We start from the raw sequence: 16,100 nt of genomic DNA on the forward strand, positions 1-16,100 counted from the left end.
CAGTATTCATCAATATCTTTATTATTTACAATAGGCTTAACACTGATAAGCAGAACTTCACAGTAATATAACGTGAGCTTTAAATAAAAAAAACAAAAACACAAAATATATTTTTGTACAATAAAAAAGTTAATGTTAACATCTCTGCCATTTTTTTCATCCCTGTTTAGATTCACATATTCCATTATGGTGTGTGTGTGTATATATGTGTGTGTGGATTTACATTGCACTTGTACAACTGAAGAAGTGGCCTTTGGTATAATGATGTGTACACACATTCTCCAGAGCTGCTCACCAGAACAGGGGGAGACAGAAGGAAAAAACAACAGATATACAGGATAAATGCAGGCATCGTAAATAAAGACAATGCATGAGACTGATAATGAGAATGTGGTCAGTTCAAAAATGAAACAGCATCGGTTCAGATAACAGATATGAGGGGGAAATCCATTGGCACCCAATCAATTCATTGACACTGTAATCATTGATTGAATCTTTACATGTTTATTAAAAAAACACAACCCAAAAAATAAAAATAAAAAACACACCCAGGCTGGAAATGTGTTTGATTCGAGATGGTCACATATTTTTTTTATTTCACTTTTTTCACGAGGCTTTGTTGAGGAAACGTGTTTCACAGAGATGCACTGAAACCAATAGAAACTTAACAGGCAAACAGGCCAGAGTGGTGCAAGGCAATTATTAAGGAAAACATTTCTGTGAAATTAAGAGGATAATAGAGCAACAGGCTCAAGCGACCAAACAGGTGTATTCGTTTGAATGACCTGTAACTGAATAAGTGTCCAAATACAAAATCTGAAGAGTAGAAAATGCACCTTTTGGTTTCAAGTTTGCATCTGATCTTTAACCTCTGAATGACAGAAACACATCCTGTAGTGACAACCAATCACAATCCCATGGCAAAGAAAAGACATCCCATGAATGTTTTAATGATGGACTTCAACATTCCCATTCTTGATTTCTTGCAGTGACAGTGTAACTGTACATATTTGTTCATACAAAGGCACAAGAATCACGAAAATAAATGATGGCCATGGTATTTGAAATGCACAGTGAGTAGACGTTCATTACACTTTGTCTCAAAGCTTTCTGTTTGGCAAGAAATTAGGCATTTTATAGACTCATTGACGTGAAATTATGTTATGAAATGCACCACAAAAGTTTTACTTGGAAAAGCATCATTAACAGACGTTATGGACCTGCAGTGTTTATAGATTAGTTTTTGTAATATTCAGATGCAATGTGTCGATAAACCAATGTGTCTTATCCAGTGTAAATTAAGATGTGAGCCTAAGAAAAAGGTAAAGAAAGAAAATATGTGAGTTGTGTATGTGCTGTACACAGTTTTATTTGTGCTCAAAACAACAGAGCAGCTGATTTTGGACTTTAATGATTTAGTGTCACCCAAAAATGAGACGTACGGGCCAATAAAAGGTGTAAAATAATAAATAAAGAAATGACACCATAAGAGTTTAAAGAGTTGTGCAGATGGACATTCGGCCAGGTTCAGAACTGAAGAATAATACATTCATAAAGCAGGTATTCAGATCTGGGTGGATGGGCCTCAATACATCTCTACAGTCAAAAAACATTGCTCTTTTTGCTGTGACCCCCACATAAACCATTTTGTTTCCTGGATATGAAATAAATCAAATATTTACACTCTTTTTTTTTCTTTTCTCAAAATAGGTCTGTGCTTTTAATAAAAAAAACAGAATAATTTAAAATTCAAGTTCATACATAACATTCTAAAAATCATCTTTTCCTCTTTTAAACCAAATAATGTACAAATCGCTCATGTGCTGAAGACATACTGCAGTTTGTTTGTTGAGAGATCAGTACTGTGTGATTCGTGTAGAGTAGGTCTCTGAGTTTGCGTAGCGTCGATAACTTTGAAGTATTTGAGGCACTGAGGCCATGACAAGGCTACAGGGAATCCAGCACTGTCCATACGCAGAAGGACACTTATAGAAACACTGTGCCAGTTCACCTGCTCATGTGCTACCCTGTGCTCTCCCTCTCCTCACTCCACACTTTTAACGCTTCATAATACATGAAGAGAAATGTAGTGCGCAAGGACAACTGGACCAAAATATTGAAATGCTTTAGGGGATCTTCCCCCGTTAATGTGGCACTGTGTTAACATCGGTCACGTCACTGAAGCGAAGACAAATGCTGTGCATATGTTAGGACACCCCACATTCATTCATTCGTTCATTAATGTGTCAGTCTTGTGGAAAAAAAACAACAAAATAGATTGATAAAAATCTTTTCTTGTCTCGTTAGATTTGATAATGTACCAAACCATAAACTTAGCGTTTTATTTGAGCCTACTTAGCTAGATGCTTGTAAAATGAACACAACGCTGTAAGTGATCCCTTCAATAGCTTTCAATGGTCTCACTTTTCTGGGAATGTCACCGTCTAAACACCTGATCATTCTCTAAAGATTATTCTCAAAAACAAGACTTTATTCAAATATCTAAAACAAGCAATTCTGGGGAGATTCATCTTCTCATCTTTTATCACAATTGTCCAACTCCTGAAAAATACTGACTGTCAGATGCGATCTATGAAATAAAAACCAAAATATATATAAAAAAAAAAAACATCTGCACACAAACACAAATGTCAAATTGAGACCCCGAATGGCTTTAAAAATGGCTTATGGTCACTACATTTCCCAGACACTGTGCAGAAGCCTCATGATTCACATATTTGTGAAACGCTGTTTCAGCTTCTCAGGGAAAAACAGTTGTCTAGTATTCTCAGTGAGGCTGGAAACAACCGCCATCGTTCCCGCTCAGTAATGTGACAGACTGACAGACAAGCAGAGGGAGCTTTCACCTACGCTCCGGGCTGGCTACACACAGCTGATACACTCGACATTCATTTAACAAAGAGGCCGTTATTATCGCGGCCGCGTGGAGACTCGCGGCAAAACATTTCATGGTGCGACTTAAAACCACATTTAGTTCAGTATAAACATTTCTCAATATGTACAGGTCAGAGCAAAGTTAGTGTCCACACTGGCATTTTTTTATGAAACTGTTGTTTGTAAACATTAAAGATTACACTTTGTAGAGATTTCTCTGAGGTACTTTAGAGATTCATCTCATTTCGTCCCTCGAAAAGCTGTCGATAGAACCAGAAACATAAAAAGGCAATATATGCGATCTGTCGGGTAGTTGGGGTTTGACGTTGACGGTTGGTGTTGTCACAGTGGCTACCTCTGCACTACGTCACTAATCTCTTTAATACAGCTGTGCAGGTTGTCCAGTACAGTGTTGGGCCCCACGCTGCTCAGTCCTCCTCCTGAAGACGAAGCCCTCAGCTCCTGCAGGCTGAGCTCGAGCTTCCCCACCGCCTCTCGGAAGGCAAATTTGTTCCTCATCTGAGGGATGCAGTCCACGTAACCTGAGCAGTAGTCTAGCAGCTGGTGGCCGGCGTCCAGCACCTGGCTGCTGGAGGGGCTTTCGGAGCTGGCGTGGAGGGCGCTGCTCAGGCACTCGGCGCACACCAGCAGGGCCTCGCGGCTGGCCCGTTCCAGGGGCACCCTCTCCACCTGCTGCCTGGTTCGCCGTAGTGCCACTTTGGATGAAGCAGTGGTGGGGGCTCCGTTGGCCATTTTGGTGGGAGTCGTGTTGGTGGTTGCAGAAGACGAGGAAAAGGAGGAGGAAGATGCAGGAGGCACTTGTGGTGGTGGCACAGACGGTCGCCCTGACCTGTGACCTTTTAATGTGTCTCCATTCACTTCCACGGGTGCACCTCCTACCTGCTCCTCTCCGTCTCCGCTGTAGGAGTGTTGCAGGCTCCGCAGAGTGGGAGGTGGAGGAGGAGCACACTTGGGTTTTACAAGTCGCGGCCTGTCCCGGTCTGCTTGGTGCTCAGACAGCAGTTTGAAGCGGTTCCCCTGAGAGTCTAGGCCGACTAGGTGCACGTCAGCTGGGCTGTGCTTCAGCGTAGGGGAGATCAGGACTGGAACTTTGTGGTTGTGAGTCGGTGCGCCTGCTGCCACTGGGGAAGCACTGGAACTAGAACTCTTTGAGGGAGATGACCAACTCTGCTGCCTGTCCAGTCCTCCCCCACTCTCCTCTCTAACCTCTCTGACCCGGGAGAGACTGTCTGATTCCCCCACCTCCCCCCCTACTCCTGGTGCCCTCACCCCTACAGCAGTGCCCCGGGGTAGGAGCTTGGCTTTGGGCCTTTCCCTGATTTGTGCGGTCCCCTCATCCATCCTCCGCAGCAGAGTTTCTGAGGGCCGTGCAGCCCCGTTCTCTGGCTGGGAGGTTGTGGAGGCAGTTCTCTCCAAAGGGGGCTTAGCGCTGCGGTTTCTGGGTAAAGTTAGAGCCATGCGCTCCAGGTCTGGCAGCCCAGCTGACATAGAGGAGGTAGAATTGGACCTAGGGAAGGGTTTAGGCCCTCCAACTATACTCCCCCCCTCCTCTGAAGAGGTTGTCTTACCTGTCCGTAGCCCCAGGGTCTTTTTAATGAGTCTAGGGGTAAAAAAACCAGCCAACCCACTCCAACTGCTCCCGCTCGTCACCTGTGAGCCAAGGCCAGAGGGTTTCTGTCCGAACGCTGCCCCACAGCAGCGCGACTGAGTCTGGGTGGGTTCCCCGTGGGAGTGGGAAGGAGAGGCAGAGAAGCCTCCTAAACTGTCTGACTGGGGCAGAGGAGGAGGAGCGCTGAAATCAGCAGTGGGCTCATATTTCTTGTGAGGCTGCGTCTCCATTTCCCGGAAAGAACTGCTCCTCTTGGGCGGCGTCGGAAGGTTATGTTGGAGCTGGGAGGATGGCGAAGATGAAGAGGAGGAGGAAGATTTCTTTTTTATGAAGGAGCTGAAGAAGCCCGTCTTGCGGTCTCGTGTAAATGTGCCCATATCCTGTGCGTCCTCTAGAAGGCTGCTGGGAGATTTGTCTCGTGGCTGCTGTTTTCTGGGCAGAGCTGGGGAGCCACCGGACCGGCTGTCACCTCCCAGCAATGAAGCCCAACCTGGGAAGACAAGAGGGACACGGATTAATAAAACAAAGCTTTCAAAGGTTGCTTATTATCTTACAAAACACAATTAAAAACAGATATTGCTCTGAATTTTCCCCATGTCTGTACATTCTATCACAGATGCATGTTCCCTTTCTCTCTAAAAGCTGTTCTCTCCTCCTGGGGGACTTATAAGGAAGGAAAAGACATTTCAGCAAAAGGGATTGGAAAGATTTCAATCCATGCCACTCACGCTCATGCGCACACATTAATTCAATGATTTACAAGTTGCTTTTGTAAAAGATGGGATGATAAATACACCTCTGGGACCTGACGATAACACAGGGCAAAGAGAAAGGGCCCAACCCCCAATACGAGGAAAGCTGTTGTGCTACTTTACGCAAGTTAAATTGATTTTCACAGCCTTTAAATAAATAAATAGATGCTGCATCAATTTCACCACAGACAGTAATTTGGAGATAATGGAAAAAGAGCAGTTAGTTTTCTTTGTACAAATATGTTAAGTGAAAAAGGCCAAATAAAATTGCAAGTTCACAAAACTGTTAAGAACACATTTTCATCATTAGCATGTGCATTTAAAATATAAATGTATACAATCAAATATTTAGAACGCATTGTGGTAAATGGTAATGGATGCACTTCTATAGCACTTTATCCAAAGAGGCTTAATTCACCTTAACTCTCTCACACACACACACACACAGACAGACAGAGGTGTTCAGGGTCCTAGTCTGACCAGTGGGTGCAAACTGTGGAAACTTCTACATGTGTAGAGCAGGAGCTGGAACCTCCAACCCTGACATTAGTGTACAACCTGCTCCACCTCCTGAGCCACAGCCACCTGATCATACATGAAAATCAAAAATAATATATAGGCTGTGGTCTTAATCTTTCATTATCTTGTATAATTTAGGACCACTGGTGGAGAAACCATTTCTCTATTTCTGTCTTGTGACAACTCACGTTTTTATGCCTTTGTGAAATGTCCTGAATGTGTAAATTTTACTGGATTTGGGGGGTTTTGCACGTTACTGTCCCTTTTATTCGTGAATGCTTGTGTTTTTCGGACCAAAACATACAAGATGGAACTAAATGGCCACAATGACAACAAACAAGACACAAACGAAGCGTAACGTCTTCTTTACATAAACATACACACACACCAAGATCCCTCAGCAAACACACTAATGAACAAAATTTTATTTTCAACATTAAATAAATAGGTTAGTAACAACTCAAACAAAACAAGACAAACAAAGGACAATGTAATTAAAATTTAATATTAGGGTTAGCAAATATTAATACATAAGAATTAATTCCTTAGATTTGATTTACATTACAGTAATGGCAATGTTATTCATATCATATATAGTAATAGTATCTATCTCTGGTATTTTCCCTTAGTACTATGAAACATTGGCATAGATGGGACAACTTTCTTTTCTTTTAATAGGAAAAAAGGATTATTTTAAATTGTATTAAACCTTTATATTTTAGGGTTCAGTTATATTTTAGTGTTACTTTTATATTTCAAAACTTTCAGTGGGTGTTGGGTGACATGAACATGAGTGCTTAGATTTCATGGATGAAGTACGTGATGAACCTTGAACTTCAAATCAGAAATCAGATTATTAGTGGGAACTCTGTCAGGCTCTACTTGAAGAATCGTTTCTTAGTTGTTGAGGAAAATGACGGCTCTTCTCCTCAGGCGTCGGGCGCGGCGTCGCTGCAGTCGACCCTCTGAATCGGCGTCCACTCGCGTACCTGCAGAATCATAATGTTTTGCATCTGACTGGTGGGTAGTAAGGCGGGGATGCCTGGCTGTACCTGAGTGGCTGTGTGTGCCGTGGTCGCTGCGCCCATCCAGTCCACCCTCAATGTTTTCCTTGTTTTCTGTGTGCTTACGGAGTGTGTGAGATTTGGAAGGTAACAGGGGCATGTCGTGACTGAATGAGTGCAGTGGTCCGCAGTGACCAGAGGAGGCCGTCTTACAGAGCTCCTCCGCCACCTCTGTAACGCACAAAGAAGAAAATACTCGGTTCAGAGGCAGCGATGACTTAAAATCAACACAGTGCATCTACTGTGCAGTTGCTGAACAAATAAAACAAAATTAAAAGTGTTAACATTCATTGTGCTTTGTGAGGGAAACCCTCCTTGTAACTTTACTTCATGCCTTGTTTGAAAGAGTAGTAGTCTGAATAAGATCCAGTTTGCATGTTCAGCCTAATAACTGCACTCTGAGAGTCGGATTTCAACATTTCTAAGACCAACTATTAAACTTAATTGGAACTGAGATCAAGCTACGTGTTATTTTACCTTCAGAGATGCTGGAGTCATGGAACATTGTTTCGAAGGCTTGGTGAATCTCTGCAAACGAAGGTCTGTCTAATGGGCTCCATTGCCAGCCTGGTAGAAAGACACACAAAAGGCATATTACTACAAGGAATTGCAGTATTTGACAAATACATGAGACTTAAAATGGGTTTTTAAGTAATCCAATTGTACATACAAGAGATATTGTGAAATAAATCAGAGTATATATGTCTAAAAACAGGTTGGCCTGCTGTCAGTCTATTCATGTCTTCCCAGTGCAGTGTAAGAACTTGGTGAATATGTCAAAAGAAGGCTAGACTGCTACTACTTACATGCTCTCATGAGTTCATAGACTTTGGGTGGACATCCCTCAGGCTGCTCCATGCGGTATCCTTTCTCCAGGAGGTCATAGACCTGAGAAAGGTCGATGCCAGGGTATGGAGACATGCCATATGTGGCAATTTCCCACAGCAGCACCCCAAAAGCTGTAAGGAGGAAAGTTTCCGAAGATCAAACATCAGACAAATGGAAATGAGGTACAGGGTAGAAAACAGTCCAGAATGACTGCATGCACATGTGCTGCTCACCCCAGACGTCAGACTTGATGGAGAAGGTGTTGTAAGCGAGGCTCTCGGGTGCAGTCCATTTGATTGGGAATTTGGCCCCAGCGTGGGCAGTGTATGTGTCGCCAGTCATCAACCGGCTTAAGCCGAAGTCTGCAACCTTCACGACATGATTCTCACCGACCAGGCAGTTCCTCGCCGCAAGATCCCTAAAGGGCGAGGCGAAGGGAGAGGGAGATGGAGGAAAACGAGGAAGAGAGAGAGAGAAAATAAGTTTTTCACGTGTGGACAAATGCAAGAAGTGTGAACAAACACACAACGTCGTACTCTAAATATCCCCTTACCTGTGTATGAAGTTCTTCTTCTCCAGGTATTCCATGGCAGAGGAGATCTGTGTGGCCATGTAGAGCAGCACCACAGCATTCACCTCCTCTTTATCACACTCTCTCAAGTAGTCCAGTAGGTTGCCATGTGGCATGTACTCAGTTACGATGTAAAACGGAGGCTCCAAGGTACACACACCTATGAAGAATACAGATGCCAACAATAAAAGTGTTAACGTGTGCATCAAAGCCAGCAATGGTGTATAATCTGGAGGCATTAAAGTAGGTGTTGTAGCGGCACATGCAATTAAAAAAAGGTTTAACAGTTAAATACTATCAGTGATTTCCATTAATACCGACCTAGTAGCTGAACGAGGTTCGGGTGTTTAACCTCCTTCATGACTGCTGCCTCTTTTAGAAATTCTTCCACCTCCATGGTGTCCTCCTGTTATTTTGGAAACAGAAAGAGAGACAAAGAAAAGAATGAGGCTTTTTACAGACATGTTGTAACAGTTAGAAAAATGTTACATCGGTGTCTTCAGTGATAATCACACGTAATACCAAAGTCTGCCTGCAGGTGGTGATCTAAAACCATTGTTATGCCCATGCCCCATCATTTAAACAGTGCTGTGAAAATATCCTAGGATATCCATAGGATATTTTACAATATAACTTTCTACAGTTGCTTTCAGAGAAGTCTACCGACCAACCTTGAGTGTCTTGACAGCCACCGTGAGGTTGTACTTCTTCCACACTCCCACGTACACCTCCCCATACTGGCCCCCTCCAAGCTTGTGCTTCATGGTGATGTCTGTGCGCTCCATTTCCCACTTGTCATGGATGGGTGACACACCGTACACTGTGGGCTTGTTGCATTTGGGTGCTGGGTAGTGCAATGTGGTGACCAGGCCGTCGGCTACAGTGGAGTGGTGGTGGACCAGCTCGGCCAGGGTGGCGAAACGGCTCTCGGATGTTACATACACCTGAGGAGGAGGAGCATGCATGAAGGTGGAGAATGACAGAAAAAAAGGTGGACTCTGGTGAAGTCCACACACAAAACTTACACCACCAAATTTTAAGTGGGCCCAAACTGTTCATGTGTCTGCCTACCTTTCCATCGGAGGAGGTGTTGATGCGGTAGTGGTAGACTCTCCCTTCATAGCGCAGAGATATGGACAGCTGCCCGGGGCTGCTCTCGCTTTCCCGGACCAGAAAACTCCCGTTGATGAGGGATGAGAGCAGGTACTCTGCGGCGCTGCGAGACACGGGCCCGTGGTACCAGCTGTGCTTCTCCAGACTGTTGACTGGTGTGATGTAGTTGGAGGGCACCCAACCCTGGCCATTCTTTGAGCGCACTTCGCTCCACTCTCCATTCTGGTTGTAGCCGAGCACACGCAGCTTCTCACCTGGACACGGGAGGGAGTGGCAGAGATGGCCTGATGGTTACTGAGTGTCTCGATAAACAGCGAATCAAAAACACAAATGCCTAAAAGTTAAATATTAAAACATCAGATTCTGGTTAGAGGATTTATTTTGTCTGTTTTAGGTTGAATAACAACACAGGAACTTTTTAATGAGGTCACCACGCTGGTCAAAATACCTTAACACTGCATGTGATAGAAGTAAGAGGAGCCACGTATACAAACGTGCCTCTTGTTGAAACTACATCAAAAGTATGGAACAATGATAGGGTTGGGTGAACTGCGGATCAGTCATAGAAGGCTCAGCAAAACCAGGCATGTAACGACTTGGTCTGATCTGTCTCTGACGTCAGTGCGGGAGAGATGAGGGAGTGGAGAGGCTGATGTGTTGGGAGACTGGAGTAGGGAGGGAGCCGTTGGTACAACAAACAACACAGAATGGTAGCGTGATGAGTCCTGCAGGTAGGATGGGGGGGATTAGTTGGAGGGAAAAGGGGGTGAGAGGAGACAGAGGGCTGACAGTGGCAGGCTGGGATTGATCATCTGCCAGTGGAGGCATCACTGCAGTTCTACCGCTCATCCTCTAGACTGCCTTTTATTCCTGGATGTAAACAGTAGAAATAAACTATGCATATAACAATACTAGCACTCAGTGGAGTGCATACTCCTGCCAAGGTCTCCTTATGAAACCACATGGAAATTCACTAGATCTGGATTTTTATTTAAATCTGTACCATATTGCACAGACTCATAAATATCAATCTCCTAAACATGAATTATTCTCTAAGAAATCAATGAAGAAGTTGAAAAGTGCCCTATCTCACAATGTTAAAGAAATTGACCACATCCTTCCACTAAGTTTCATGGCAATCTGCCCAATAGTTTTTGCATAATTCTGCTTACTGACAAGCAGACGAAAAACAAAAAAGCAGATGAAAATGTAATCTCCTTGATCTACCAGCGAAGCATTTGCATTTATTTGATTGGCTCACCTTGCCAGATGATGCTTCATTGTTTCAGAGTGACGCTTGGTTCAAACTTTTAACCAGACAACCCTGCAATTTTGAAAATGGAACCCCCTGAGTCAGCACCCTCGCTGTGATGCCTTGTTGAAATGAATGAGTGGGCTGCTTTTTTCCCGACACTGCTTAAGTTGATCTGAGCGTGGCCTCAGGCTATCATGAGTCAGTCGCTTTATGCCCTAAACTGTGACAAATGGTAGCAACGAAGATTGTGTAGCAGACGGACGCTAATAAGCCCAATACAGTAGAGTTAAAATTTAAAGTACAGACCTCCAGTCCGCTCTGTAAGACGACCGTGGCCAGCCAACATGTGACCACTAACCAGAGCTGCAGGTTGAGCTATTAGAGCTAAAGACGCTACGCCAGCAAATCCACAGAGCTACATTAAACAGAGCTGGTTATCCACATCCAGCCCACCAATCCACCAGTCTCCTCTGTGTCTGTCTTCTGTGTCTCTAGGTTTTGTGGGAGTGGAAACACTGACTGCCTCCCTCTCTCTCACACACCATGTGTGCCTGAAGCTGGGTTCTGCTCGGGCCTAGCCTGGTTTGGCCTAGTTAGGTTTGGCCTGGCACGGAGAGGAGACAGTGATCAGCCCCAGACGAGAGCCGGCTAAATCCTTCTCTGTGATCAGCCTCTTTCTGCTGTGCACATCCTCCACCTGTTATTATTACAGTTGAACAAATTCCATATTAACGCAGCACTGGAGGCTGGGGTTGTTTCCATGCGACACAGAAAGGAAAAGTGGAGTGAAGCCTGTGTGAGTGCACATGTGCTCGCATGTGGAGAGGAATCTTAGATTCACTCCATGAGTCAGGGTCTAAACCTAATTTCCATCCCAGGCAGCGACTGGGCTGTAAAGCCTTAAAACGATGGGTAATTAACACACTGCCACGTTTAATGTTTTAGATCAGTTCGGGACACAAGCCTGAAGCTTCTGGATCATATTATGAGGATATTTTAAGCTCAGGGGAAAAGCTTGATTACTGGTTAACTGCTGCTGGTTAAGAGAGGAAGTTTGAACAAAGAGTTTGTGTGACAGATCGGAGAATAAAGATTAGGAAAATGGTGAAATGATTTAGACATCGTTCAAGAATAAAGGTAGTTTAGTTGTGCGGTCTGCATGGTTGTCAGATAACAAGCTCCTGTTACAAGCTTAATATTATTTTTAACCTCTGCTGTAGTTTATAGTAACACACTTGGCTCACAGGTGGTGGAAAAATAATTAAAATATAGTTTGCTTGTGTTTATGTGTGCCTGCTGCTGTCATGAAAAGTTATATTTACCATTACTATGAGGTGAGGTCGAGTGACACACAACATTCCTATGTCATAACTACGCTTCACAACACAAAAACTGTTTCTGGGAGTCGCTGACCTGTCAATCATTAGCCTTGCCCTTAGGATAATAGTGATGACTCTTTGCTGCACGTGAGGGAATCACTCTGCTCTGTTGCTACAGATGTCAACAGTGTTGCTTAAGGATGATATGGAAAAAAAAAAAATCGCTCCTGGGAGTAACATCACATTCCTAGACAATAACCTCAGGTGATGATGCATGGAATCAGCAGACTGGAAGACAGGTCTTTCAAGTCTTGTGTCATCACACTGACACGACAAAACTAAATCTTATTTTGAGGCAGCTGATGAATTAAAGATTTGTGGTCAATGCAATTATTCTACTGTCCTGTGTCATTGTTTACCTTTGGTTATGCTGAGCGTGTTGTCTCCACTGGCGACGAAGTCATAAAGTGCAACGAAGAGGTTGGGGTCGCTCTCGGCCGCTCCCAGTAGGTTCTCTTTGGAGCTCCAGCGCACCGCCTCCGTCAGTGCCGCAGAGTCCAGACCGAACGGCCGGTGGAGAGCTTCTGGAGGGAGAGGGGGACAAAGGGTCAGAGAGAAAGGAGATACATTATTAGACTTGTAAACAAGCAACATCTTTCACACAGGTCAAGAGGGAACTGTCCTGTTGCTGTTCTATCTCTCTATACCATGACTCCCGTGGTTGCAGGGCAGCCCGGTGACAAGACTGATACCTTCTAAACAATTGGCGCAGATTTAACTCTCTATAATCCCAGGTGTCCATCTCACAGGTTGTCTACCTGTCTGTCCAGGCCCAGTCTCTTGCTTGAACCCAGTGTGCCGATGACGGTTGCTCAGAGCTGTCCATTCCTCCTCGAAACTGCTGCTTGCCTGCAGGCACCTCAGAAGCATTACTTTAACCAGTCCACTCACTGCAGAGCACTGTTATCACTGACTACACAAACCTGCCGTGTCTCGCCTGGGCTAGGTAAGATCTGAGGTAGGAGTGCTGTTTTACGCCAGTATATACAGAGAGCAGGAGGGAGGAGCAACTGGGATAGGAAAGATTCTCTAGCTACACAGGATGCAGTGATCGCCATAGCTGCGTAACACACGCCCCCGCAAACACACAATTATGAACACGTACATGCGTAGCTAATGTGTACAGCACTCGACAGCTGCTGCCAAAGTCACTGCATGCCTGGACAGCTGGTGAGCGAGTGGGAGAGGAGGGTGGGGAAATGGAGGGACAGGGAAGAAGTACAAGTGACTTTTAAAACACAAAAGCTGTTGCACTGAATTGTTTTTATTCCTCGTTTAAAAATAGAACAAGTTTAAACATAAATACAATCCAAAACAACAAACCCTACATTTAAAAAGTATTTCGTTTTTTGTTACAACTGAGCCAGAGGTGTTTATTTAACTCTGTTGTTTTGGAGAATGTTGTTTATAGTACGGTTGTATTTTACTGTGTAATGTTTATATTTTGACCATTCGAACATATTTAAAACAACAGGGAGGCAATGTACAACTCCTAAATTACCACAAACAAGGGCGATGTGGCAATATGATTTGGATCATATGGATATGGCAATAAACTACATCACTATACAACATTATTTCTGTATAATGGTGTGGTTTTGAATCATCTGTGCCCATTTTTATCTTTGTCAAAATGCAACTTAACAGTTCATATAAAAGAAAAATACTGAGAGAAAACTCCCATGGGTATGATTTGTATTTTAAAAGAGAAAAAGACAACAAAATTCATTGATGATTATGGTTATTTCAGTTTTAAGCATAGAAGCAAAGAAGGAACTTTGTGACTCATAACTGTTTCTTTCTCCTGCAGCAATTTCTTTGGACTGTCAGACCAGATACAATTATTAGCAACATGGTCAGGCTTTGGTAAAAGTGGCAAAAACAAACAAACATATTTCCTTCTTTAAGAACAAATCCAACGCAATGCTGAATTGCATAAAAATGAAAACAAATATGTAATATAGATGTAGAGACGTTCTGTTTTTTGATTCACAGCTGTAACGCAATCGTCAATATAGGAAAATATTTAGTCTCATATGGTAAATGGTCTGCATTTTTAGAGTTTCTACTAGTCTTGATGACCACAGAAAGCGCTTTACAGTACAGTTTTGCTTTTCACTCATTCATACAGTGCATCTGTGTGCAGCACACATCACTCACACACTGCCAACACAGCCATCAGGGGTTTTGTGTGGTTCAGTATCTTGCCCAAAGACACTTCAGCACGTGGAATAGGGGTGACATGGATCAAACCGCTGACTCCTGCTCTACCGCCTGAGCCACAGCCACCCGCAATATAGATATAAATATGTCATAGGTCTAGTAATTGAAGAGACAACCAAACTATTAAATGCAAGAGGAACGTCATGTTACCAACCTGACAGGAAACCGGCATAAAACTCAACAAAACAAAAGCTGGTGTGAAATGTCAATTTATGGTGAGATAATGAGTGAACAATCACACATAACTCGACAAGTTAACAATACTCTTAGATCTGGTTTTTAATTTGAGAATTCTGAATGAAACCTTGATTAACTACTAAATTATCATGAGGCCACATTAAGCAAGTCTCATTCATAGATGCAGGATTTTCATTCTAAACTTCTGACACACTGGCTTTCCGTGGTTAAACACATTTTTCCTTTGAGCAGTTTCGGTTGGGACAATCAAATTCAAAGAATTTAGTAACAACAGTGTGCCACTGCAGTAATCCTGCAAAGTTGGCAATAATTCATTTAGAAATTAAACATTTTCCATTGTTAGTCGGCACCATGTGGCCGGCACATGCCATACACACACAGGAGCAGAGCGATTTTCCAAGCCGTGTGATCGACCCACTGAAATGTAGGATTAAATAAATACAACGATCTTTCTCACATCCCATAATATGTAGCTCTATAATATCCATAGCGTCATCTGTGCCACAACATCTACACACAAGGCTTGCTCACCTTTGTTTTGGACCAGCATGCATTGTAGCGCAGCACTGGCCGTGACCTGGCTCAGCCACAGTTCCCAGTACATCTTCCGGTCTGTTACCGGTCCTAGTATCCAAAGAAACACAGAGGTTTCCTTGATTCCACTGTGTTGATTCCGAACAGTTTTAAAGCTCGACTGTGCGTCTATTTCGACTCAAGACGATGGAGGCTTGAAAGAGAGTTCATTCTCCTGGCAAAGAATACGAAGCCCGAACTCGTCCTCTAAACCATCACCTTCACTGTGGAACTACAAATGCTGTATGAGAGGCAGTCTGAGAGAGACAGAGACCCCCCGGACAATATATTTACCCACGCTGTCCTTGAATCAAACCACCTTAACTTCAGAAGTTACAGTGGTGACTTGCAGACTCCCCTACTCGCTTTGATGTGGCCAAGAGGAGTCAAGATTTCCAAGGTCCATCTGGAGAGCACACACATGACTGATATTCGCTGTGGTTTAACGCAGTGTACGGGATGGCAAAACATGGCAGAGAGAGGGAGAGAGAAAGGCGTGTGGTAAAGTTGTGTGGGGGGGGGGGGGGGGGGGGGGGCATGTGGATACAGAGGTTGGGGGTAGGGCAGGGTGTAGGGTATGGAGGAAAGTTGAGCTGAATTCGACGTGTGTGCACGTGTGTGTGTGTGTGAGATTGTGGGAGTGTGTGAGGCCTGGACTAGCGTTGTGGCCAACGGCAGATGGCCTGTCTTGTTCCCCAGGGGGAGGAGAGGTCCTATTGACCCCCACTTTTCTTCTGCGAGTGTGTGAGCCTGTGTGTAAATGTGCATGACTGCAACTGCCGTAGCCCGGCTGAGCCAACTGTCCGAGCTGCTCCTCTTACATACGTGGCTACATATCTCATCACAGCTCCTCAAGAATGTTTTTAATGAAAGAGTGATTTTATGGCATGCGCGCCTGCTAAAGGTCTCAATTCGATTAATCTCAATTTCAGACTGAAACAAACTGAAAGACGCAAAAAGAAACTCAATCACTTATTATTCAAGTATTCTATGGCTCAAACTAAATAACGTAATTACATTAAATTGTTTTAGTAGCATGATCCACTTTGAGTGGATATTTCTTAAATCTGTTATTTCAGGCCAACTGCAAGATGCTGGTC

General features: G+C 43.8%; 2 protein-coding genes across 7 annotated transcripts in view; both read right to left on the reverse strand.

The window, feature by feature from the left end:
* Positions 1–16,100, reverse strand: part of abl2 (c-abl oncogene 2, non-receptor tyrosine kinase) — a 25,727-nt gene continuing 9,627 nt past the window's right edge. For 2 of the 5 annotated variants that reach the window (XM_034582534.1, XM_034582533.1), the window contains exons 3-12: positions 12,366–12,530; positions 9,331–9,626; positions 8,931–9,203; positions 8,581–8,665; positions 8,242–8,419; positions 7,922–8,106; positions 7,667–7,819; positions 7,338–7,427; positions 6,849–7,031; positions 1–5,015 (exon numbers count right to left, since the gene is read on the reverse strand). In XM_034582534.1, the coding sequence (XP_034438425.1) occupies positions 3,247–5,015; positions 6,849–7,031; positions 7,338–7,427; positions 7,667–7,819; positions 7,922–8,106; positions 8,242–8,419; positions 8,581–8,665; positions 8,931–9,203; positions 9,331–9,626; positions 12,366–12,530 (3,377 nt within the window). In that variant the 3' untranslated portion in view covers positions 1–3,246. Of the gene's footprint in view, positions 5,016–6,848; positions 7,032–7,337; positions 7,428–7,666; positions 7,820–7,921; positions 8,107–8,241; positions 8,420–8,580; positions 8,666–8,930; positions 9,204–9,330; positions 9,627–12,365; positions 12,531–12,764; positions 12,950–16,100 lie in introns of those variants that run through there. The other 3 variants (XM_034582537.1, XM_034582536.1, XM_034582535.1) reach the window with 3 other exon arrangements.
* soat1 (sterol O-acyltransferase 1) overlaps positions 9,818–16,100 on the reverse strand; it is a 24,481-nt gene continuing 18,198 nt past the window's right edge. For both annotated transcript variants that reach the window (XR_004613595.1, XR_004613594.1), the window contains exon 19: positions 9,818–9,827. The gene's annotated coding sequence lies outside the window, so the exon portion shown is untranslated. The remainder of the gene's footprint in view (positions 9,828–16,100) is intronic.

The sequence above is a fragment of the Hippoglossus hippoglossus genome, chromosome 4 (genome assembly GCF_009819705.1).
Source record: "Hippoglossus hippoglossus isolate fHipHip1 chromosome 4, fHipHip1.pri, whole genome shotgun sequence".
Classification (NCBI taxonomy): Eukaryota; Metazoa; Chordata; class Actinopteri; order Pleuronectiformes; family Pleuronectidae; genus Hippoglossus; species Hippoglossus hippoglossus.